This window comes from Saccopteryx leptura, chromosome 5, assembly GCF_036850995.1.
Source record: "Saccopteryx leptura isolate mSacLep1 chromosome 5, mSacLep1_pri_phased_curated, whole genome shotgun sequence".
NCBI lineage: Eukaryota > Metazoa > Chordata > Mammalia > Chiroptera > Emballonuridae > Saccopteryx > Saccopteryx leptura.
The window spans coordinates 181,607,426-181,633,766 of NC_089507.1; the positions used below are offsets into that span (position 1 = coordinate 181,607,426).

General features: G+C 47.4%; 2 protein-coding genes across 2 annotated transcripts in view; one reads left to right on the forward strand and one right to left on the reverse strand.

Moving 5' to 3' along the window:
* The window catches only part of BFSP1 (beaded filament structural protein 1), a 36,445-nt gene extending 22,578 nt beyond the window's left edge, over positions 1-13,867 (forward strand). Inside the window, exons 6-8 of the mRNA XM_066387097.1 lie at positions 8,267-8,487; positions 10,814-10,899; positions 12,744-13,867. Coding sequence (XP_066243194.1) covers positions 8,267-8,487; positions 10,814-10,899; positions 12,744-13,711 — 1,275 coding nt within the window. The 3' untranslated portion in view covers positions 13,712-13,867. The remainder of the gene's footprint in view (positions 1-8,266; positions 8,488-10,813; positions 10,900-12,743) is intronic.
* Positions 13,868-25,093: 11,226 nt separating this feature from the next.
* The window catches only part of PCSK2 (proprotein convertase subtilisin/kexin type 2), a 349,800-nt gene continuing 348,552 nt past the window's right edge, over positions 25,094-26,341 (reverse strand). Inside the window, exon 12 of the mRNA XM_066387098.1 lies at positions 25,094-25,799. Coding sequence (XP_066243195.1) covers positions 25,313-25,799 — 487 coding nt within the window. The 3' untranslated portion in view covers positions 25,094-25,312. The remainder of the gene's footprint in view (positions 25,800-26,341) is intronic.

Sequence of the window (26,341 nt, forward strand, 5' to 3'; positions counted from 1 at the left end):
TGACTTTGTAGTGTTTGGTTTCTTCTGAGACCCTGAAAGGAGAGAGGGAAGGTGTGTGTGTGTATATTGTGTATATGTGTGTATTCTGTATATGTATACATGTATAAATGTGTGTGTATGTATGTATATGTATTTATGTGTGTGCATGTATGCACACGTGTGAGTTTGACAATTCAGAGGAATTGACTGAAATTAAATAAGAAGTTGACAACACTAGGCTAAGAGAAGATAAATAACATGGCAAGTAAAAAGGTAGCATTGTTTTTGGTGAAACCTTGTTTTAAATAAATATGTAAGTATATTTAAATACATATATATTGGTTCAAAAGCACACACATATTTGTATGACGTGTATGGTTTATGATGTAAATGTGTTTTCCTCTGTGGCCCTGGTGGTAAAATTGGAAAACACTGCCCTGGATGCTGAGAAAGGCGAGTGTCCAGCCTAATGTGATCAATTCCAGTTCCAGGGCAGAAAATGTTTCTCCCTCTATGTACATATGAGTATTTGGTAAACATAAAGATAAAACATTTCATAAAGGATAGCTTACTTTCTGAGAATATGAATTAACAGTCCCCGTTTGGTAACCTGTCCCCACCGGGAGTTGCCACAGAAAGATTTACTCATTTACTCTAATGTTGTCTTCTTTCAAAATCAGGGGCTGGGGCGGGCACTTCATTTTTTCTCTGTGCTTCCCCCCACTGGTAGTCTGGTGAACCTTGGGCCCCTTCTCAGAAAAATGTCAAAGGCATATAAAAACAATAGAGTCCATATAATTAAAAGGAAACCAATTATAATGAAACAGTTATCAAACTATTACCAAATCATATCCTATATAATAATATATATGCTTATATTAAACACAGTAGTCTCCCTTTCTCTGTGGTTTCACTTTCCATGATTCGAGTTATCTGCGGTCAACTGTGGTTCAAAAATATTAAATGGAAAATTCCAGAAATAAACAACTCATATGTTTTAAATTGAGCGCTGTTCTGAGCAGCCTGATGAAGTCCTGTGCCGTCCCTCTCCCTCCCACCTGGAACGTGAATCCTGCCTTTGTCCAGTGTCTGCACATTATATATGCCCCCTCCCCGTTAGTCACTTAGTAGCTACCTGGGGTTATCACATCCACTGTCCTGCTATCGCAGTGTTTGTGTTTAAGTGGCCCTTATTTTACTCAATAGTGGCCTCGAAGCACAAGAGCAATGATGCTGGCAATTTGGATGTGCCAAAGAGAAGCTGTCAAGTACTTCCTTTAATTGAAAAGGTGAAAGTTCTGTACTATCTATATTTTCAGGCATCCACTGGGAGTCTTGAAACATATTCCCCGAGGATAAGGGGAGGACTACTCTAACAAACTCTAGCAGTGGGTCCTAATTAAATACGAGTTGTATCCATTTTCTCTTTCTGCCGGAATGAACTGCCACAACTGCAAGGGCTTGAGCCGTGCTCTTTCTTCTCACAATTCTGCAGGTCCGATGTCTGGGCAGGCTTGGTTGTTTTTTCTGTTGTGGCTCTCCCGGGCTGAAATAAAGATGTTGGCCCGCCTGAGAGCCCTTAGCTGGAGGCTCTTGACAGAGAATTGCTTCCAGTGTAATTTATTTATTTATTTTTTGTTTTGTTTTTTTTTTTTTTTTCATTTTTCTGAAGCTGGAAATGGGGAGAGACAGTCAGACAGACTCCCGCATGTGCCCGACCAGGATCCACCCGGCACGCCCACCAGGGGCGACGCTCTGCCCACCAGGGGGCGATGCTCTGCCCATCCTGGGCGTCGCCATGTTGCGACCAGAGCCACTCTAGCGCCTGGGGCAGAGGCCACAGAGCCATCCCCAGCGCCCGGGCCATCTTTGCTCCAATGGAGCCTTGGCTGCTGGAGGGGAAGAGAGAGACAGAGAGGAAAGTGCGGTGGAGGGGTGGAGAAGCAAATGGGCGCTTCTCCTGTGTGCCCTGGCCGGGAATCGAACCCGGGTCCTCCACACGCTAGGCCGACGCTCTACCGCTGAGCCAACCGGCCAGGGCTTCCAGTGTAATTTAAATTGTTGGCAGAACTCTGTTCTGTGTGCCTGTAGGACTGAGGACCCCTTTTCTTTGCTGTTTGCTGGCTGGGAGTTGTTCTGGAGGCCACCCGCATTGCTTGGGCACGGCCCCCTCTGTCTTCACAGTCAGCTGTGGTGCCGCAAATATCCCTGTGCATCTAATTGTCCTGGCTTCTGCTTTTAAGGGCTCATGTGATTAGAAATAACTAGAATAATTTTTGTGTTTTTTAAGGTCAACTGATTAAGAACCTTAATTTTATCTGCAGGGTCCCTTTTGCTGGGTAATGAACATATTCATGAATGTAACACCGAGGGGCAAAGGTCACAGGGACTGAAATTTTGGATAACTAGCTTTAATTGAAATACAGATGTGGCTGGGCCGACCCACGAGTTTCTGATTCAGTAGGTCTGAGGTGTGGCCCAAGAATGAGCATTTCTAAGCTTCCAGGTGCTGCTGTTGGTCCGGGAACTGTACTTTGAGAACACTGATGTAAGGTGGGTACCAGAGTGGTCAGAATATTCTGGATCTGGCCCGCCTGAGACCCTGGCTTGGGCCTCCACAGCCTCATTCAGGAGGTCTTCATGGCTGGCTTTTTGCTGCTTTTAAAAGGTTTTAGTGGCTTCATGAAGTCGTAGCTAAATTGAGTGCTCAAAGAGAGACTTGGTGGCATGGCCAGCTAGCTATGACTGTGGGGTGCGGTAAGGGGTGGCAGAGGGACAGCCCCGTGTAGCCTGAGGGCCCTAACCTGGCAGGGCTGTGGCAGCTGGTCTGCCTGTGGCTAGGCATCTGATGCTTCCAGAACCCTCCATAGCAGGGGCCTCACGGCGAGCTCTCTGAGCCAGCGGTGTCAGCATCGCCCGGAACTTGACAGAACTGCACACTCAGGGATGCATGCCAGACCCACCGAACCAGGAGCTCTGCACCGTACCCAGCAAGCTCTGTTTTAACAGGCCCTCTGGGTGCTTGCACAGGCTCGAGTCTGAGAACGCTAGTTCTTCTGATGTTGGAAGCTAAGCAGGGTCGGGCCTGGTTAGTACTGAATGGGTGAACACTAGCCCACAGGGTGAGAAACAGCACCTGTCCCTTTGGGATGGCACTGCTTATAGGTGGAAGAGAAAGGGAAGGCTAAATTACAGTTGCCTAAATTACATTGGCTGAGAATTTCAATGACAAGAAAGTGAAAAAATGTCCTTTATTGGAAAATGTGAACCTCCCAGCTACCATGACATTCTCATTGAAGTTGCTTAGCACCGCCTAGTGGTAGCTTTGGGTAAGACTGTGAAGGACACTTGATTTCATCAGTTTTCTGTTTAAAAAAGACCTTGGACCCAAAGGAGTCTGGGAGCCTAAGAAGACTGAAGCAGGAGGTCACCCCTCCAGATGGGACTCACTGTGATGCGCTGTTCTGGGTCCCTGTCTACCCCTGCTGTGCAAATGCGAACCCCCCAGCTGTGCTTGAACACTTACTCTTTCATTCAACCTTGACTGCCAAGCTTGAGATGAGGTTCAAGGGGCTGCGTGGCCCACACCTTCCACCGGCCTCTCTCTAGTATCTACTTGGCTTCTTTCCTCCAAGAAGCCCTGAACTGGCTGTGGGCTGCTTTTTCTTCTCGTCTTCTCTGACTCCTGCCCCTTCACCTATCACTTCTCCTCTTTCTGGAAGTCCCTTTTCCTCTTCAGTACCTGGGACCAGTCCCACTGCCTCCTGGAAGCCTTCCCTGACATCCTTTCACCACAGGGTCTCTCTGTGTGCTCTGCAATGCCCTGGGAATGTTTCTGTGACCAAGCTGTGTCCTCTGCTGGACAGTGGGCTCCTAGAAGAAGGTCCATGTCTCATTCTCTGCAGCCAGGCTGGTGCTGGAGTGCACTGTACACCTGTGCTGAGGTCACACACATCAGAGATGTCGCTGTAGCCACCTCAGAGCTTTTCATTTTTCCTGAACACCCCTCCTTCTGATCAATAGTTTAAATGATTGCACTACAAAGACCACATCGATATGGTCCAGTTTATAAACCTGGTCAGCACTTCACTGGGCTGTGGAATCTTGGTTGACTCAGACAGAACCACTCAGAGCGTCGGTGCCAGTTGGAGGTTGTCACGGAGCCTCCCTCCCAGGGTAGGATAGTCACCGACCAACCACTGGCTCTTGAGATACAAGAAAGATAATGTTTGCCCTGACAGTCCAAAGATTGTAGATGATATTGTCCTAGCTTCTGATTTGCCAACTTGCGACAACCCTTTGCTATCTTTTTTACAGTTTAAAAGTTTGCTAAGTAAACACGCTTAGGCAGGGGCTTGATGAAGGTCACACTGAGTGCCCTGTGCTTTCTGGGAGAGCAGGCTGGTGGTGCTCGCCTGCTGGTCTGTGGGAATAGGGAGTTTCCCCCGGGCCTTAGTGTGTGTGTGTGTGTGTGTGTGTGTGTGTGTGTACCTACAACTGGAAGAAGGCTGAGGCAGCAGGGTCCATGGTTTCTGGAAGTGTCTCAGCCTGTGCAGGTGGGTCTTGCTGTGATATATATGGGCAAGTCACTGCCTGTATGCCTTAGTTTCCTCATCTGTAAAGTGGGAATATGGCAGCCTCAGGTTGTTGCAAGGCCGATGAGTTGATTCATGTTAGAACTCGTGAGCACCATTCTTACTCTCACTCCAGGCTGGGGAACCCACACTTGAAAGGACTGATGACCTCCTCATTAATAATCTTTTCTTTTTATTCAGGAACATGTCAAACAATAAAAGTGAGGGAATAGTCTCATGAACCCCCATGTCCTCATCCTCCAACACATGCCCCCGTGTAATTCTGAAGCAATCCTGACACCATGTCATCTTATCCAGCAATATTTCGAAATGTATCTCCAAAAGATGAAGGCTATTTTTATAGAATACAAGACCATTAACCATGAATAGTAATTCTATTTATCACTTAATGTTCAGTGAGGGCTCAGATTTCCAACTGTCTCATAGTTTCTTAAACTGCACTGATAGTTATAATAGCTGTCACCCACTTCAGTGCACAGCACATCTGTTTGACAAATGCATGCAGTAACCATACCCTCAATCAAGATTTAGGACAGTCCCTTCACCCCCAAATTGCCCCAGCTGTCCCTTTGGGGTTCCCCCAGCTCCCCCAGCCCCTGGCAGCCACTGAGTCTCTTTGCTGTCCCCCCAGTTTTGTCTTTTCCAGGTTGTCATACAGATGGAATCAGACAGTGTTCTCTTTTCTACAATTTCTTTCTTTAAAGTCTGTTTAGGATCTAAATAAAGGTCCACACATTATAAGTGGTTTATATGTCTCAAGTCTCTTTAACCTATAGTTTCCCCTCTCCATCTCTTTTCCCCTTGGAATCTGTGGACTGTACATACTTTCAAGTCCAGATGCTGTGGGCCCAGCTCCCTCCCACGCGTGAGAGAAAGCGGAGCTCTGGTAAAGGTGGTGGTGTTTGTTTCACAGCCTCCCGCTGCCTGCTGGCCCTGGGTCCGCACGCACGCGACCCTCAGGCATACTGCTCTGGGTGGCTCCGTAGAGAAGGAGAGTCTGACTTTGGGATTCATCCATTCCTGGATGGCTTCTTGTCTCTGGGAAGAGCCTCAAAGGGGTCTTTCAAATTCCTTTTATTTCTTGGAAGCGTGTCCTAGCGTGTGCGAACACTGGTGTGGATGAGCAGGAATCAGTGGGCGTGCCTCTATTTGGCACTACAGGTAACTGAATTGAGGTTTTTTTTTTTCCCTCTTATGAGACCAGAAACCCGATCCAACCAGCTTAAGCGGAAAGGGCACACTTTGGTTTGATTTTGAAATAATTTTAGACTTTTTAAAATTTGCAAAAATAGCACAGAAGTTTTCCATGTACTCTTCCCTAAATGTTAACAATGTAATAACCACAGTACAATGATAAAAACCAGAAGTTTAACAAGGATGCCATCCCGGTAATAAATTCGACTAAAATTTCACCTTTATCCCACTGACATGCATTCTGATTCAGGCTCCTGCTTGCATTTAGGTGTCGTGTCTGTGTCCTCCTGTCTGGGACAGTTCCTGCCTTTCTGTTTCTTGCATGACCTGATGGCCAGTTATTTTGTGGACTGCCCCTCCTCGCAGGCTTCCCTGATGGTCTCTCAGGATGAGAAATGAGGCTGCAGCACTGCGTTTGCGGCGGGAACCCCACGGAAGAGATGCCCTCAGAGCATCTTATCAGGGAACCCCGCGCTGGTGATGCAACTTTGATCACATGTTAAGCTGGTGTCTGCGAGGTTTCTCCACTATAAAGATGCCATCTTTTTCTAGAGGAGTAGGGTATAAAAGGTAGTCCCTTCCTTCCTTCCTCCCTGATGCAACAGGTACATTCCTGAAAAGCTTTGTAAGCTAGGTTTTCAAATGCCACCCCTTAAGGAACTTCACAATTCCCAGGCCCCATTGGTATATAAAATGAGGAATCAAGTTGTCATGGGTGCAGTCATCCTCTACATTGTTCAGGAGGCGCGTTTAGCTGCACATATGAAGTGCCTTGTAGCGGTGCCTGTCATCAGGCGTTCAATCAGGTGCCCGTCTAGCCCCTCCAGAGGCAGTGTGACCCAGAGACCAGCGCCACCATGTGGGAGCTGGTTAGAAATGCAGGTGGGATTTGAGAGCAGGGTGTGTGGTGGGAACCAGGCACCAGGGTCTGAGGCAGCAGCTCACTGTCATTGTCGTCTTCCCCCACAGCAGGCTCTGGCCTGTCTGTCTGTGACCTTCAGCTTCATTTCTTTGCCTCTCTGAAGAACTGCCTTTCTCAGCTTCTTCATGTACCGACGAAAGACTGCCACCCCCCAGTGGCGCCTCAGACCCCAGGTGTATATGAGCCTGTTGCCAACTCGCTACTGTTTCTGAGGTTATTTTCTGGATCCCAGCAGAGGAAGCACAGGCTACACCAGCCTGCGTCAGCTCAGCCCTGCGTCTGTGGCTCTGGTCAGGAGAGTGGGCCCCACCACTGTTGGGACCCGTCTCTGAATGAGGTGGCACAGTCATCGGACAAGGGGATGACGGAGGCTGGGATCTCCCCGAAGTGTACCTATCCTCCCTCCCTCCCTCTCTCCCTTCCTCCCTCCCTTCCTCCCTCCCTCCCTCCCTCCCTTCCTCCCTCCCTCCCTGATGCAACAGGTACATTCCTGAAAAGCTTTGTAAGCTAGGTTTTCAAATGCCATCCCTTAAGGAACTTCACAATTCCCAGGCCCCTTTGGTATATAAAGTGAGGAATCAAGTTGTCATGGGTGCAGTCATCCTCTACATTGTTCAAGAGGCGCGTTTAGCTGCACATATGAAGTGCCTTGTAGCGGTGCCTGTCCTCAGGTGTTCAATCAGGTGCCTGTCTAGCCCCTCCAGACGCAGTGTGACCCAGAGACCAGCGCCACCATGTGGGAGCTGGTTAGAAATGCAGGACCTCCGGCCCTGCCCCAGGCCCTCCCCAGACCCGCCCCAGACCCGTCCTTTGACAACATTCTCAGGGGTTCCAATGCACATTAGTTTGAGAAGTGCTTGTTTGGGTTTGAAGAGCCAAAGTGCACGTTGGATTCTTTTCTCCAAGAGGCTGTAGAAGAGTCATGACTTCAAATACTAAGCTCGTAAACGGTTCTTTGTACATTGTCAGAAGCTCTTAAAGTGAATTTCAGGCTTCCTTTTCTATTTTCCCACCTTAATTTTGGCTTCTCTTGAATTAATATGTAAATAGTGTTTCCCTGAAGTAATTTTATGTATACACAAATGTGCACACATATGGAAAAGCGCACACACACACACACATTTTAGCTACCAAAACACAGAGTCAAGAGCAAATTACAGCATCATAGTGATTAAGTAAGAGTAAGGAAGCACACCTCCCTGAACATTTCAGTAAATTAGTATCTTCTCTGTATAGTATGCATTCTTTTTACTTATCTTTTGGCTCTCTGATTTATGCCAACTCATTAAGGAAGGAAGAATACACTTTATTTGAATTCCCGGGACAGCTGTGTTCTTCTTTTCTGAGGCCGTCACTTCATCCTGTGCGGGGGCTTCGTGGAGGCTGAGCTGAGTGAGTGCTGATGCGGGTGTGAGGCGAGAGCCCAGTTTTCACGCTTCTCTTTGGCTTACGGCTTCCAAAGTGATGCCATGGCTGATGAGAAACAAACACGCTGAGTCCGGGCGTTTCCTGTCACAGCTGGATCTTACAGGCGAGGATGGGATGGCTGTCCTTACAACCGTGTCTCTGCCCACAGACAGCGGCCCTGGAACAAGCTATTAAAGATGCCCACGAGTGTTACGGTGATGAGATTCAGCTCTATAATGAGCAGATCGAAACTCTGCGGAGGGAGATCGAAGAGACGGAGAAGAGCCTGGAGAAGTCTTCCTATGACTGCCGGCAGCTGGTGCTGGCCCAGCAGACCCTGAGGAACGAGCTGGATCGGTACCATCGGATCATTGAGAATGAAGGAAACAGGTGTGGTCACAGAGGGCACAGCCGAGAGCACCTCTCCCTCCACGCTGCTCACTTTCTTATTCCACAGAGCCTTGCTGAGTGCCTCTTGTGTGCCGGTTGTAGGCAGTGGGATGTGGCAGGGAGGGAAACACAAGGATCCATGACTTCATTGAGCTTGCATACCAGCGAGGGCGACAGAGGATGATTGAGTTTGTAATAGAGGGAGTAGGACCTATGACACGTGCTGTGGAGGAGATTATAGCAGGGAAGAGGCGGAACGGACATGGATGATAATGGGAATGTTTGAAATTTTGAGTTGGGCAGCCAGAAAAGGCCTCATGGAGAAGGCTATTTTTTTCTCCACAGGCCTTTGGGGACATAACTGCCCTGGCAGATAGGGTGATCAGGAGTGTTTTAAGAGATGCTGCAGGTGAGGTTCCGAGCACAGTGCCTGCCACTCCACAAGGGCTGCGAGGTGTTGGTGTTGTTACTGCTCCTGTCATCCTGATTCCTACCGCCTGGCTGGGTCTGTAGGGTGGCCGTCAGTATGCCATCTGGTCTTGTTCCTAATGGAGCTGTGACTTGAATTCTGCTCCCTTCAAACTGGGAAATAAATATCTGTCTATCTCTTCTCTCTCTCTCTCCTTCTACCTCTCTCTCCTTCTATCTCTCTCTCTGTCTCTACACCATCTCCATCCACACCTTTTCCTACATCTGCATCTTCCCCTCTACATCGTCTATATGTACACTTACACCTACATCGACCTTTACTTACATCTGAATCTACACCATCTACATGTATGTGCACATCTGTGCCTACATCTGCATTATCTACATCACCTACCTCTGTCCCGGTATCACCTGTATTTGTATGTATACCTACACTTAAACTCACATTTCCCTCCTCTACATCCGTATCCTCCATCCTTACACCCACATCTATATCATCTTCACCTGACCTACACACTGCATCCTCTGCATCCGTATCCCTATCACCTGCAGTCCCATCATCTAAGTCTGTACCTACGCTCGCGTCTCTGTCTACATCGTCTACGTGTACGTCTCCATCGTCCACCCACGCCTCCATCTATATTATCCACATGTACACATGTGCTCGCACCTACATCGTCTGTATGTCATCTCTACCCACGCCTCACCTATCTCTGCATCCTCTAACTCTACATCTACATTATTTGTATTTATGTCTACACCTACACGTACACCTATGTCATCTAGACTACATCTTCATGTCTGTGTATATCTACACCCCCATCTCTATCAGCTACCTCAACACCTGTGTCATGTACCTGCGTCCCTGTCACTACAGCTGCATTTATTTGTGTTTACACCTACTTCTCTGGCTGCATGGATATTCATATCCATATTTATATCTGTAATTATCATTGAGAAGCAGATTGGGAACCACTACTTCCTATAAAGACTCTGATTCTCTATTACATTATGATTCTTTGATTTATTCTTGCTGGTATTTTAGATTTAGATTGAATTAAAATAGAAGCACCCAGAAGTACCCCACAAGGAGCAGTTTTAATTTATTTTTTCTCTGGGTGCCCTGTCTTGGCTGCAAGTACTTGAATATTTAACAGGAAAAGCAAGATTTTTTTTTCTTTCATTACGGTCAATGTATCATACATAATTCCAAATTATATTTATGTCATGGTGAATACTTTATGCACACATTTATAAAAATAAGTCTTGGACAGGCATTGAAATGTCCTTGTGGAAGTTTTTGCTTTGGAGGCAGGGCGTCACTAAAAGATAACCGAATACTCCTTTTTGTTGATTTGTGTGTAGCAAATCCTTCTAATTTTAAGACACTAATTTCAAATTGATAAAAATGTCCCAAGCACAGAACAAGGTACTCCGGAATGCTCTTCACTCAGATTCACTAGTTGCTTACATTTTCACAACTGCGTTATCCTTTTTCTCTTTATTTATATATAATGCATATTATTTTTAAAAAACGAATTGAAGATATCATACTCTGGTTGCTTTAAATACTTCAGCCTGGGCTGGCCACTGTTGTATTAAAAAACAGAGACAAAATCTACAACCCCAAACACCCCTGTTCAACACGGACATGGCATTTTGAGATTATAAGCAGTCCCCACTTTCCAGTGTTTCTGTAAGCGTGTTCTCCTGTTATGACTTGAACTTAAAGAAATGATATTTCCTGTCCCTCCTCATCCAATGTACAAATATGTGTGCAGTTCATGAGAAGTTTGATCTAGAGAGAGCTTTTATCATTTGAAGGTCACTGTTACCCATGACCATCTGTTTGGGTTGGATTAAAGATGGCGACCCTCTTTTTCGTTCTTTCTGCCAGGCTGAGCTCCGCCTTCGTTGAAACTCCTGTCATTCTGTTCACCACGGGCCACGGAGCCTCTCCTAGCCCTCGACCCAGTGGGAAAGGTATTGCTCCCCAACTCTGTTTTCTGCTGTGTTCTGCCTTTGAAAAAAAATGGAAAAAATTAAGTCGCTTAACATCCATGCTTCCTTCTAATCTGTCAGGAAATTAAACACTTTCAGGTGGGGCTCCTTCTCCTCCTCACTGATGTCCTCCCACAGGCGCTAAGGGACTGAGCCAGAAAGTTCACAGGGGAGAAGTCAGACTGGAGGACAGGCCACCTTGGGAGTGTCATCCCCCAATGAAAAGCGTTTAGTGGTAGAGAAATGCAATTCTTTTTTTCTTGTTTTTTAGATTTTATTCATTCATTTTTAGAGAGAGAGAAGAGAGAAAAGGAGGGAGGCAGGAGCAGGAAGCATCAACTTCCATATGTGCCTTGACCAGGCAAGCCCAGGTTTTCAAACTGGCGGCCTCAGTGTTCTGGGAGAAGAAAAGTGGTGATGTTGGTTTCCCACACTTAGAGTGCCTCCAGGTCCCTATGTCTCAGGACGCTCAGGGGGTTTGTGGAAATGGAGTTCCGGAGTCCGACCACTTCCCAGTCCCCAGACACGCAGGGCCAGCTCAGGGCTGTGGGGCCCATACACACGGCACTGTGCTCACAAGGGTCCTCTCACTGGGCTTGCTGCTCTGCTATCAGTGCCTTGGATTTAATTTTAATTTTACTTTATTTATTTTGGAGAGAGAGAGAGAGAGAGAGAGGGAGAGAGAAAGAAACACCAATCTATTCCTGTATGTGCCTTGACCAGTGATTGAACCCACAACCTTTGTGCTTCGGGATGAATCTCCAACCAACCAAGCTATGCAGCCAGGGCGACATTTTTAATCATTTTGAACAGGGGACCTGCCTTTTCCTTTGGCACTGGGCCGTGAAATTCTGTAGCTGGCCCTGCAAGCACCCCCTTCTTCCAGGTCTGGTCCCACCAGCTCTTTGGCATGCCCCTCTTGGCACCCCGTCCTCCCTATGGCTTTATGGCCCCTTTCTGCCGGTTCCTGGTTACTGATCTCCCATTGTGAGTCACGCTAGATGCCCTTGCTTTGTCTGCCTTAGTCCTCTGGTTAACAGTGGGAGGGGATGGAGAAAGACCTTTGGGATGAAAAAGTTAAAAGAAAAATCACCATGTGCAGGAAGCAGAAAAGCCTCATGGATGAGGCAGGGTTATCTTTTGTATGTTTTCTTAAACTTTAAGTTTTTCCCCTTAGCTAGTCCAAAGAAATAAATATGGCTTTGGGAACAGGAGGTTTCTATTTGTTCTGAATTTAACAGAGTCACTTCCCCTTTTTACCCAGGAGGAAGGGGATGCCGATCAAAGGGGGGTCATATGTATTTAGCTTAGGATGCATGCAGAACAAGGGAGCAACATTATGACTTGATGGGAGTCCCATGCCAGAAGCCATTCTGAACATGTCAAAGGCCCAGGCAGGTGGGAATGACTTTGTAGAATGCATTTCCATCGTCTGGTCTATGGAGCCAAGTCACCACTATGAGCTCAGTAGGCATCTGAGGTGGTACCGGAGACGTTGCTCCCACTAAGTATTATTGCAGTAGAATCACGCATCTCAGTGAGTTGTACCCAGTGGGATGGGAACTGTGAGTCAATAAACAGTGTCTTCCCTCACAAGCCCAGAGGGGTCAAGTGACTTGTCTAAAGTTGCACAGTTGGTGGCAGAGCTGGGTCCTTAACACGGACTGTGGATGCACAGATCTAGACCCCTGTCACCACTGCTAGGCATAGGTCTCTTAAGAAAGGAAGCATAATTTTCAACGAATACATTTTCTTCCTCTGTCATTGACAATAATATTTGATTTATTGTCCATTTATTTTTTATATTTTATTTGTTTATCTTGAAGATCTCGCAAGGGCTGTGCAGGATATCACAACAGCAAAGCCAAGACAAAAAGGCCTCCCCAAGAACGTTCCAAGGAGAAAGGAGATCATAGCTAAAGACACAGCAGAAGAAAGTCTGGAAGATGCACCACTGAAAGGTCCGGAGGACGCAAAGCCGGGGCAGGTGGTAGTAGTTAAGGGAGAAGGGGAACCGAAGCTTGAGTCAGGGAGTGAAGAAGCTAGTGCCCCCACTGTGGGAGGGGCTCCGGAGGACGTGCCCGATGGAGGGCAGATCAGCAAAGCCTTTGGGAAGCTCTGCAAGCTGGTCAAGGAGGGAGTGAGAAGCCCCAAGGAGCCCGAGCCCCCAGCTGAGCTCTTCACCAAAGGGCGGTACGTGCTGGTCTCTGGGGACGCCAGTCACGTGGACCCCGGGTTCTGCTCCCTGTCGGCCCCGACCAGGGGTCGGGTGCTGGTTTCCACTGAGGATGACTCCCTGCCTCGGGATAGCATGGAGGAGCCCTCTCCCGAGCAGCCCCAGCCCCCTCCGGAGAACGGACAGCGGGGTCCGCCGGGGAGGGAAGATGGACACCCACCCAACCAGCATACTGCAGACGAGGAGAATGGGATAAACACCGAAGAAATGAAAGGTCCCGGGGAGAAGCGTGATGGCCAGAAGGAGGAGGAAGGGCCCAGGGGGCCCTGTCTCGTGGTCATGCCTGGTCCAGAGGGACCATCGGCACCCCCACCCCAGAGGCCTGGGGCCGGTCAGGGTGGATCTGAGGGGCAGGGGGGCAGGCGGGGCAGCCTGCGGGACAGAAGCCCTCCCAGGACGCTGGCGTACGAGAAGGTGGAAGTGATGGAATCCATCGAGAAGTTTTCCAGTGAGAGCATTGAGACGTATGAAGAAACCGCTGTGATCGTGGAGACCGTGATTGGAAAGACGAAAGCAGACAAGAAAAAGCCGGGAGACAAGGGCTCTCCTGGCGCCTAGGCCTGCGGGAGAGACGCCTCTGCCCAGGGAGGGGGCGTGCTTGGATGCAGAACAAGTGAGGAGGAGTGAGGGTTCCGGTTTGGATTAGACCGTAGTTGGCCCATCGGGCATTGCCAATGAAGCCTTAATTAAAAAGGTCTTTTTTTTTTGCTTGCATATTTTTTGTCTAATTAACAGGGGACTTGGGAATGCGAGTGGATGAGTCACACTCAGTACAGGACACTCTACTAAATGGTCACCAAACTGTGGTCGTTAAGGAAAGACATGCCCCTCATCGTGGTTCTTTTACACTCTTTAGAGAGTCAGTGTCTGAACTTCATGCAGAAAATACTAGTGGATGGCACTGGCTCAGTTTCGTTGCATTTTGAGCACAAGCACATACATACTCACATGGAGGAGGGCTTGATCAGAGGTAAAATGATTAACGGTCTCTTAGTCTGGGTTCCCCAGATGCTGATATGAAGCAAGGCCTTGAATGTATATAGTTTCTTAGGGATGCGACCTCAGGAAGCACCAGTAGGGCAGTGGAGAGAGAGACAGGGACAGAAGGCAGCCAATAAGAGGTGTGCTACCAGGTCAGTTAGTGTGGGCAGCTGGAGCTCAATCTCCCCGCCCCCCTCACCCGAAGGACTCTGGGAGATGAAATAGGACGTGTGTCACAGAGTTACCTTGCCCGAAGGTGAGTGAGGGGTTTTCCATCTACCAACTCCTGCCAGCCAGTTGGGAGAGCTGCTCTGTGGGTGTGAACATGGAAATACAAGGACATGGGAAAGGTCACAGGTATGTAAGCGGGACACGGATACCATCTGCCATAGCATATGTTCCAAATGTCCTTTTGTCTGACTTCAAATTTTCTTACTCAAAGTGCAATCCTAGGTCAGGTTTCAGAAAGCAAAATCAAATGTCACCTCAGAGTTTCTTATTCAGGAATTAATTTGTCCACTAGTGTTTATTGAGCATGTACTATGTGCCAGACAGTGTGCTATGCTGATGGGGGGAGGTGTGCAGATTTATTAATAATTTCCATAGCAAACATACATGCACACATGTGTCACATTGTACGAAATAGAAATTACTTTAAGCCAGAATCTTGACATAAATTTTTATGTTGCCTATAGGCATCTATTTTTCTACTAACAGTCCAAAAGTAATTTTTTATTTATATTGATGAAGAAGGTACTCCAAAATATGTTAAGGGCACAGAGTAAATACACTTAGGTGGACAGGTGCATCTGCCTGAGCTACAGCGGAGGGCAAGGCAACACTACAATCCTAGCGGAAAATTGACAGTCATAAGTTACATTTCCTTATTTCTTTGTTATGGATAATAGAAAGAATATTAAATGGAGTTACTTTTCTTTCTGTTGAGAGCTTTAAAAACTCTTGTTCTGAATTTGAGGTTTTGCTTTCAAGAAAGAAATACGTGGCCCTGGCCGGTTGGCTCAGTGGTAGAGCGTCGGCCTGGCGTGCAGGAGTCCCGGGTTTGATTCCCGGCCAGGGCACACAGGAGAAGCGCCCATCTGCTTCTCCACCCCTCCCCCTCTCCTTCCTCTCTGTCTCTCTCTTCCCCTCCCGCAGCCGAGACTCCATTGGAGCAAAGATGGCCCGGGCCCTGGGGATGGCTCTGTGGCCTCTGCCTCAGGCGCTAGGATGGCTCTGATTGCGGCAGAGGGGCAGAGCATCGCCCCCTGGTGGGCGTGCCGGGTGGATCCCGGTCGGGCGCATGCAGGAGTCTGTCTGACTGCCTCCTCGTTTCCAGCTTCGGAAAAATGAAAAAAAAAAAAAAGAAAAAAAGAAATACACCTCTGTTGCTCTTTCTGAAAGATGAATGGAGAATCTACTCCATGGCGCAGCTTTGAAAGCTTAAGAGAGAATGATGGATACCGTTCGCTGGACCCCGGAATGTACTAGGAACGTGGGCCTGTGTCTAGATTATATTCAGCATAAGCCATTGCAAACCTTTTTGTTTTTCCTGTAAGGTCTTTTTATTTTTTGGACTTTGTGTTCAGTTAACGTTCTTATTTTTAAAAAGCAGGAGTATCTTTTTTGAAAGGTCATTTTATAGTCAATAATCAAAAGTGGATTGGGGGCCTGTTCTGTGTCAGACACGGTTCTGGGCACTGCAGAGACAGCAGTGAGCAATCACATGTGACTCTGCCCTCACGGACATGGCATTCTGGTGGGAGGAGATGGAGACAAGCAAGCAAATAACTGAATAAGAGAAAATTACATAGAGGCAGAGACAGTGTTATAAAGGAAATCAACAGGGTGACGTGTAAGTGACTGGGGGTCTCCTTTGGTTTGTGCGGTTGGGTGAAGACCCTGTGGATGAGGTGATATGTGATCTGAATGACGAGATGGGCCTGTCATGTGCAGATCTGAGGGAAGAGCATTTCAGGTAGAGGGAGCTGCAAGTGCAAAGGCCCAGGGGCAGGAATAGACTTAGCCTGTTCAAGGAGGAGAGATAAAGGAGATTGTAGGAGGACAATGGAAGGAGGTTTGGTCGAGGAGGGAGGCCAGGGACCAGGTAAACACCATTTCCTGGAAGGCCCCCTTCTGCCTGCAAGCCAGGCTCCCACTGTGGAATGTGGCGCTGCCTGCAGTGGCCATGTTGGAGTCTAGTCAGGCTCTTTGTCCACCCCAGGGTCCCAGTTGCTGCTACTTTTCCTTATGAGTTCTGTATTCCCCAAGAGAGCTGCAAAATGGGTTCATTTCTTGGCCTTCTCTTTCCCCGAGGTCTCTGAAAACAAGCACTTTAGTTTTATGAAAATTATTCAGAGGAGGCCTGCCAATAGCACCGATGATGAGAATGCTGGAGCTCTGAGCACCTGAAGGGCAAGTGCTAACTACCTGTTGTGCTGGGGGGCCCCAGTCTCCTCCTTCCGACTCAGCCTCAAGTCCAGCACTTGGGCTCTCCCGAAACTGCCTCCCCTTTGAGAAGTTGTGTCCCAGCGCCCCACCCCTCCCGTTCTCCTAGCATTGAAGTCAGTGACCATTAACTCTCCTCATATCAGCTTCCCTGGGCGCTGCCTCCCCCAGACCCCCTTTTCTGGTTCATGCCTAGGCACCCAGGGTGCTCACACCAAGCATACGTGACTTAGGGGCTCCTATGGCCCTAGGAACACATTCTGTCCACACACCAGGCAGGTGGGGAGTGTTGAGGTGTCGTGAGGGCAGCGTCCCTCAATCTGGGTGGACAGGACTTGGTGCATACATGCCTCAGCTCTCTCTCCCTCCATTGGGATAACTGAGGCATGTTCTGCACAGCATCCCGTGGGTCTGAGCCCCTGATGCTCACAAAGAAACCTCATTTGTCAGTGTGCCCTGAATTGGTCCCATTCTTTCCTGTCTCATCCCTGCTCCACTATATAAAGATGCCTTTCAAGTAAACAATCTCAACTCCTTGTCTTGGAGTTGGCTTCAGGGAGGACCCACTCTGAGACAGCTGGTCGGCATCTGCCCAGCACCACCTCTCATTAGGCAGGCAGCAACCCTATTTTGTATTATCGAGGTGCTGCTCCTCCCACACTGGGCACAGACCTGACCAGACAAGACCTGTCATTGGAGCTGGAAATTTGAGCCCCGGGAAACCAAGATGGAAAGTGCTGGAGCTGCCCCACGACAGGGGCTCTGATGCGGTCTCCGCGGTTCCTGCCGCGTGCCCCTGTCCCCAGGCTGGCTGCAGTCTCTCCCCCTTTCCTGGGCAGATTTAGGCTGGCCAGGCTTTCCTTCAATTCTGAGAGCTACTCCTCATGCTTTGGACATACTGCTTGTTTGTTTGCATCAGTTGTCACTGCTGTTCGTTGCTCGCGACTCCAGAGAACCCAAAGGTAACTAACTGCTCATGAGTGAGGTTTGGTATTAGTGGGGAACTTAAGGAGGCTTGAATTAAATTTTATTGTCCCAAAGCAGACCCTAAACCAGGTGTTGGATGCAGGAGGTTTGTTAGAGCAGTGAACATGGCAGTTTAGAGTGTCGTTATTAAGCGTCTGTCTCTTAGCTCCAATCCCAGCTTTCTACACCATGGTGCCTGGCTGGAAACTGCAGCTCCTTCCTGCTTTGCCAGCGTCTCCTCATCTTGTCTCCCTGTGCCCTCCACCCCCCCCCCCCCCGGCAGGGAGGGAGAAGGGACACTGTCCTGCCTGTCCCGGTCACCCCGACAGCGGCAGCACTTTCTGTAGCAGCCGCTGGATCTGGTTTTGTTTTTCCCACATTTGCAGAACCAGTCTCCTGATACGCTCCTCAGAGCTGCCTGCACCAGCGGGGGGTGCCCCACCCCCACAGAAGTCTCGGTCTTCCAGGGCCGGCCACGTGTGCTCACTCTCCACCCACAGCATGTCCCAGTGAGCCCCCGACTCCCGCTCGCCCATAGTAGGCTGCTTGGTCTTTGTGATACTTCAGTTCTTTTGCCTTTCTGACTATGTAGATAATACGTAACTCTTTATACCGCTCAGTTTATGGTGCCTTATATTCAGGGCTCTCTATTAACATCACTGCAGGGGTTTCTGTCTCCTGACTGGTGAAGGAAGGGGCAGGAGACAAGGAAGGGAGGTGCCAACACAGACGGCTTTAACCTGCTGCCTATGCTGTGTGCAACTGGGGTTCCATCACACTGGGGCCCCTGAAGAGACCTGGTAGAACATCTTCAAATGGGCTTCACAGAAAAGGAGGAAGCTGGGATCTTCCTGCACCAGCTGCCATCCGCCCTCGGGTGAAGTGGCACGGTGGTGTTCACCCCGGCACCTCTGCCTGTAGCACACCAGGTCGGCTGTGTCTCCGCAGCCAGAGAGCACCCTGCAGAGAGGGGGGACACCTTGGCATGGACGACACTGTCCACAGGTGACCTCTGGGGTGGCCACGGAGACAGCTATCGGGCAGAAGTTGGCAAACATTTCCTATGAAGGACTCACTACAGGCTGTACAGTTTCTGTTATAACTACTCAACTCTGCCATTGTAGCATGGAAACAGCCACAGACAATAAAAAAATGTAGGCATGATTGCTGCTAATAAAACAAATTCTGAAAACAAGAAACAGGCAGAGTGCTGGATTGAGTCCCCCAGCTGTATTTTGCAGATCTCTGCCACGGGGCAGGCACTGACAGGGTCTCAGACAAAATTCAATTTACATAACAGAAGACACTTCTAACCTGGCATCAGTCCCCCCTTTTTCCTTCCTCCTTTCCTCCCTTCCTTCCCTCCTCCCTCCCTCCCTCCCTCCTTCCTCCCTCCCTCCCTCTCTCCCTCCCTCCCTCCCTCCTTCCTTCCTTCCTTCCTCCTTCCCTCCCTCCCTCCCTCCCTCCCTCCCTCCCTCCCTCCCTCCCTCCTTCCTCCCTTCCTGCCTCCCTCCCTCCCTCCCTTCCTTTCTTCTTTCCTTCCTTCCTTCCTTCCTTCCTTCCTTCCTTCCTTCCTTCCTTCCTTCCTTCCTTCCCTCCTCCCTCCCTCCCTCCCTCCCTCCCTCCCTCCCTTCTTCCCTTCCATCCTCCCTCCCTCCTTCCCTTCCACCCTTCCTCCCTCCCTCCCTCCCTCCCTCCCTCCCTTCCACCCTTCCTCCCTTCCTCCCTTCCTCCCTTCCTCCCTTCCTTCCCTCCCCTCCCCTCCCCTCCCTTCCCTCCCCTCCCCTCCCCTCCCCCTCCTCCTCTCCCTCCTCCCCTCCCCCTCCTCCCCTCCTCCCCTCCCCTCCCCTCCCCTCCCCTCCCCTCCCCTTCCTTCCTTCCTTGTTGGGGAATTCCACTGATGTTTCTCCTTGACTTGAAGCTTAAAAGAACAGAGCTTTACGCCACCATTATAATCAAGTTTATGCTAAAATTGTTGCATTATAGGTTTGTAGTTGGGATGTTGCTGGTGAATGAAGTCACCTCAAACTCTGTGGCATTTGGCACGTTGATGATGAAAGACACCATTCAGGTGCCTTGATGAGAACAAATGCTTGACTCTAATTTTTCATGCATGGATAAAACCAAATAGATGCCACAAAAAACCAGATTGACTTAAGTTTTATTCAAAGAAATAGGGTTTTTGAGAAGAGATATGTTCTCCCAGGAGGTTTATTTATCCTTGGTCAATAGCTTCCCTGTGCAAGGGCACTCACCAGTCATAGCTTCCCCTTCACCTACATGCTTGTGTCCTTATGACCAGGACCTCTCTGTCACCTGTGGTGGCTCAGTAGCTCCAGGACATGGGGCCAAAAGAGATAAAACAGGTTGTGGCTTCTGCTTTCTGTCCAACTTAGAGTGCCTTATGGGGCGTCCCCTGGGTGCAGAGGGACATCTTTGATGGTGTATGAGGTGGGACACCCACCCTGCGGTGGTAAGGGTGGGCTGACGCCTCCATGGCGGATGTCGGCGACGGTTAACCTTAGATCTAAGGAATGCCCAGCCTCATTTGGCTGCTCTGGCATCTAAAGCTCCGTGGGCTGAGATTTCTAACTTTCCCCTCCCCACCCCGAACCATGCAGGACTGAACTTTAGGGACTTAGCAAGACAGTCTTCATCTATTTGGGCCGCATGGATTTCTTGTGGTCCCTTCATTCTGTCCCCAGGACCACAAACAGTGAGTCTTTTCTAAATTTTAAGAGAAAAAAGGAAGCCGACCGCCTGACTTGGAAAACCTGTCCCAGATCCGACCTTGACTCCTGGTGCCTTCTAAATCCAAAATCAAATTTCATCAGAGGCTTTTGAACCCAAGGGAAGAGACTCTTGGCAACGAAACGCACAAGAGACTAGTGAAAGAATTCAAGTGCTAAGCTGATTAATTTGTAATGCAAAGAGGGGGCATCTTTCCTAGAGATGCAGGTGCTGGTGGCCTTTATGCCGATCACCTCCTCTCCTGGTGTTAATGTCCTGGGAGGCCAAGTAAAGCATCAGGAGGCTGTGGGTGGGCATGGAAGTAGATCGCACTAGCAGGAGAATGGTGTTTCAGTGTACGTGTGTGTGGGGGTGGCTTCCCCAGTGTATTGGGCTCTGTCCGCAACAGGCTTTCGCTCTTCAGAGACTGGCATTCCCCTTTACACCAGCCTCTGTGTTGCCTTAGGCTGAACAGCACCAGATGCTGTCTGCCGCTTTTGTCCCGGACTCTGCATTTTCCTGAGCTCCCAGGAGCTGAGCCACGTTCCTCCCAGCACTCTTTCAGTTGACTCATTTCTTCTTTGCAGACAGTGAACCACCCAGCTGGCTACAACCAAATCGCTGGCCCAAGACACAGTCTGTGCTGATGTTATTTCAAACTCCCAGAGTTTTTAGAACCCTGTATTCTCTCCTACAACCTCTATCTCTACTCTTGGCTTTTTGATTTTTAGAAATTTCTATCAAATTAAATTCTTTGTACCCAAGAACTTATTGCGGCTATGAGGGTACAAATTCCCTTAATTCAGCATTTCTCTCTCTAAATATAAAATGCTTGGCTATGTTTTCTAAATGTTTTGTATTCAGTCGGTCACTCCAACTAATGAAGGCATTGATCACATGGAAACTACTGTTAATTTATAAGTGATGGTAGCAATGACATGTAGTCATAACTCTTAAGAATGATCAGGTTTTTAACTTAATCTTTTGGAAATCAATCTTTGAATTTAAGTATTGAAAATCAGTGTCTCATTTTGTCACAAGATCAGACTTTGGCCCTTAAACCTTTCACTATCTGTTTTTAGTAATAGGCTCTCCTAAGATTTTACTAATTGGGTATAATAAGTATTGTATCATAGGACACATTTGAAAATTTTTTATAATAAAATATGATAAATATATTAATATTTTATTAATAACTTTTAAGATTTGTGGCCCTGGCCAGTTTGCTCAGTGGTAGAATGTCGGCCCTACGTGTAGATGTCCCAGATTCAATTCCTGGTCAGGGCACACAGGAGAAGCGCCTATCTGCTTCTCCACTCCTCCCCCTCTTGCTTTTCTCTCTCTTCCCCTCCCCTCCTGTATCCACGGCTCAATTGGAGTGAGTTGGCCCCAGGCGCTGAGGATGGCTCCATGGCTTCTGCCTCAGGCACTAAGAGCTTGATTGCTGAGCAATGGAGCAACGCCCCAGAAGGGCAGAGCATCGCCCCCTTGTGGGCTTGCTGGGTGGATCCCAGTCAGGGCACATGCAGGAGTCTGACTCTGCCTCCCTTCCTCTTATTAAATAAAAAAACAAACAAAACAACCCCACAAAAATTTAAAGATTTGCTAGAATAGCATGTGGTCCCATGGGTTACAGCTAGTTTATCATAATGTTCATGATATCATCTATAAAGTGAGGTAGCCATGTGAATCAGTACTGAATATGTTTTAAGGGCACATCAAGCTCTTTCTGTGGGAGAGAGTATAAACCCTTATCATTTATGCTAACATTTCCCAGTTGCTTACATTTAGGCAGGGTTATTGACTAGTACGGGTTGAAGCACTGTAGGTCAAGTGACATGTGTGTCTCTAGGCTGAACATAGAAAAGTGAGAGTCCTCCACAGGTTCTCTTCTGCATAGATTGTGGCCATCTTGTGCTGTGATTACAAACCATAAGCTTAAAGACTGAAGCAGTCTAAATACCTGAGTCGTTGCATGGAGGTCTGTGGCCTTGGGGAGTCACCTGAACCTTAGTGGGACTTGTGTGAATAAAAAATGAACCTTTGTGTGTTAAACCACTGAGATTCTGAGGCTGTTTGTTACTACAATACAACTTAGTTTGGCCTGATGACTACATTCTAGTATTTCTGAAAGATTTTGATCATGACCCATGGCCACAATGAGAAATGTATTTTACATTGTGAGTCAGTTCATACACTTAGACACTCACACACACACACACACACACACACACACACACACACATCCCTGAAAAAAGCATTTCAGGAAACAATGCTTATCATTAATATGTATGATCTATTCTATTCTATTCTAAAATGGTGGTTAAATCTCCCTACATTTATTTTACAGCCAGCTACTGGGATGTAACTTGAGTTCAAAATATGCTGCTATCAGTGTATGATTGACTAGCTAATTATAAGTCTTTCATGTATATCTATGAAAGCAGGCTTTTTAGATGTCTTTTTGGCAAATTTTTATTATCTGCTTCTAGACTAAATGGCAGTGTTTTTATGTAATACACATCACATCCCACATAATTTCTGGAAGGTAATGTTTTATTAAGTCTCCTAATTTACATGTCCTTTAAAATTTGTTTATAAAAATTTTCAGAGGGAGTAACAATGTTAACTTGATTATTCATTATTTACTTATTTTCATTTTTTAAAATAAATGACTATAAATGCCTCTTCTGTTAGGATCAGGGATATCATAAAAACCTCACTAGCTAAGACATATTTTAGTGTTAATACTGGTGCAAAAAATGAAATAGAGACCAAATATTTTTATATAGCACTGTATATTTTTATATACTGTATACTCATATCAAAACTTGTCATTTCTATTAAGAAGCTGTTAAGTTACTCTCTTAATTTCATAAATTATACCATAACTGTGAAAATATGGACACCTATTTTATATTTTTGCTCCTATATAAGTCATTTAATGTTTATACAGAGAACTGCAAAATTACAGAGGTGATGCAATGGGAATCGATGAACATTTTCACCTAAATTTTCAATGGCCTTTATCTTCAGCCAGAATATCTTGATATTTTTCTCAATATTCTTTTAAAGATGAATATGATGTCTATTTCTTCAATAAATACACACATTTTAAGTATCTGTGTGTATATACATTTATACAAGTGTATATGTATATATACACATATATACACACATGTATATAGTCTACATATGTATATATATATTTCTGTGTGCACTTATACACACATGCACACATAACGTCCTTTGGTTTATTTTCAGACTGTTGTGTGAAATGAATTTTTGATGATTTCCATTTTTTTTCTTTAAATCCAAACTGGTTTAAAAAGACCCTCAAACAAGTAATCAATTTCTTTTAAAAATCATAAATATTATTACATTTAAAGCATTATATAGAGAAGGTTATATGGTGTTAGAGAAGACAGAAATTCATGCCAAAATGGGGGAGAAAGAAAGAAAATGGGTTTTTCTAGACTTCTCTCTTAAAGTTGAAACCTTCAAGGAATGAAAACCAGGCTCTGGTGTTGCTGGCTTTGAGGACGGGAACTCCAGGCTTAGCCACGGGCTCCCAGGGAAGGGAGACATGTAGCCAGAAGTGGTTGATCAGTTCTTGGGAATCAAGGCAAACAAAGAAATCATTTCTTGGGAATGGCTGGACCTTGGGACTGGGGATGAGGAGCCAATCCTTGAGTAGGAAAATAAAGAGTCAGCACGCCCGAAAACATTTCTATTTGGTAATGAAACTCAGTGGTGTCTTTTGGGGTTGACATGGGAGAGGGATGTGTCAGCTTTAGATTATCTGGTAAACACTCTCATGAATTGCTTAGTTGCCAAGATGATATCTGTGCTTTCTCTATGGAGGGCTTGCTTCCTTCAGGCCTCAAGCTACCAGGAATGAGTTGGCATTCCCCCTTGGGCTCCATAAAAATGAAGGTCCACGTGAAAATGGCTGCTCACATCTTCAAACACATTCCCTTCACTCTCCACACACCTGTATCTGAACAGAGGCCATTTCTCTAACACATCAAAAGCATCAAAGCCACGAAGGAGTAAGATATTGCCCTCCAATCATGTGTTCTGGAAATCAGAGCCCAAGTTCATGTGCGGCAAGCTGTCAAAAACACTCACCTGGCCTCTTGCTTATGTCAGAGGAAAAATTCCCAATGATTTAGGAAAAGGAACATTCCTGGGTTAAAAAGTTACTATGATGTGTTGCTAGACCTGCCTTGCATTTTTTCCTTTTGGATAGCTATGTGAGACACCCCAGAAAATTGGGGCTGTGATGAACTCTATACAAACTGAGAGTAATTTGGGCTTCTCTAGGATATTTGACCATAACTCAGAGCAGTAGCTGGTGCAAGGACAGCCAAGCTACATAGGTTTTATATTTGTCATGCTGGCTGAGGAGGATGAGTTATGATGTTGGTGTTGGTGGTAAGATTTCCAATGCTCATGTTTTTGGATTCTTCCCCTCCAGTAATTAGGGCTCTCATGAATGGCAGCTTTCGAGTCATGCCACCTTTATCTAAGTCACTGAAAAATCTTGCTAAGTTCATAATATCTTTCCCCAAACCCTTTTCAGCTTCTCCTGTGCTTTAAGAGATTCAGAGCTCGCCCTTGGTCATAATCTTTGATTTTCTTTTTATGTATCAAGTCAGTTGAGACCATGGATAAGCATTCTTGGAGTCACTGTATGTAGCTTTTTAAATGCATTCTCTTCTCAGATATGAAAATAGTTGAGGGAAAGTTGTTTGAGTTTTGTTTGCAGGATATCACCTATTTGAATAACACAAATAAGGAACCTAGAGTCGCAAATAGAACATTGGTGTTGATGGGGACACTGTATTTGAGGCAGAGAATAAAAAAAGATTGCTTCCATTGTAATGAAAATAATCATTGACAGTGAGCGAAGCTTCAGATCAAGAAGTTGGAAATGATTGTGGGGGGTGAAAGTTGCTAGGTGCCTGAAAGAGTGTGGAGCGAGGACCAAGGGGCAGAGGCAGGGAGGAGGAGGCGCCAGAGCGGGGTGCAGCTCTAGTTCTTGTGCAGGATGCTTTTGAGGCTTCTCTCCACAGCTTCGTCCAGCTCCTCCTCCAGCTCCTCCTTCTTGGACATGGCTAGCTTGGACTGGTAATCCCTGACGACCTGGTCAATGTAAGGGGCGCTCTGCGTGCCGTGCAGCATCAGGGTCCACTCCTTCAACACCCCCTTCTGCGGTGCGCTCCCGACAAACCCCAGCTCCAGGGTCCAGGTGCCTCTGGCGTCTTCCCCCCACGTGTGGGTGGTCATGAAAGGCCACTTGTCAAAGCCCACCTTAGAGTCATCATCCCTCGGACGCCGGCTCAGCAAAATGGACTTGGTACCCATAGGAGAAGTCATGTTGATGTTCAGGTCCCCTCTCCTGGTTGCATTGACTGTGATGACAGCTTGCACATGCTCCAGGTAGCGGACGAAGTTTTCCTTTCCTTCGCATGCGTCGGTGGTGAGGGTCAGCACCAGCTTGCCAGTGGATGGTATTTTCCTGAGGGCAAAGTGATGAGGAGAGATGGTAAGGGGTAGGCATGTTACATGAGGGGAACTGAAGACAGCTTCAGGGAGCAGGAAGAGCAAGGGCTTTAGTTAGTCAGACAGACCTGAGCTCATTCCTACCCCAGCTGTGCGAGCCTGAACAAATTACTTAACTCTCTGAAACTTCTGTGTGGAAAGGGCATGGAGCAGATGCTGCTGCCGCCCCTCCCATTTCTTCTGAGTCACCCCCGAGTCCCCTGCAGCTGTGGCTCCCGTGTCCCCTGACTGCTTCCCACCTCGGGTATCAGCATCTCCCAGCTTCTCTCCCAGAGCGTTGCCTGTTCTGAGAGTTTGCTCAGCTTGTGTGCAGGGCAGCCCCTAAGTGTCAGGGATTCAACGCCCCGGGGACAATCCTCTAGCAATGATTGACAGAAGGCGGTGGATAAATGTCCCCAGGCTTCTCTGTTTTTCAGTGGGACAACTCAGTGTCCCCAGTGGGACGGAGCCTACTTGCCTACAGTGGCAGCTTGTTCCTCAATGTTCTCTTTATTGGTT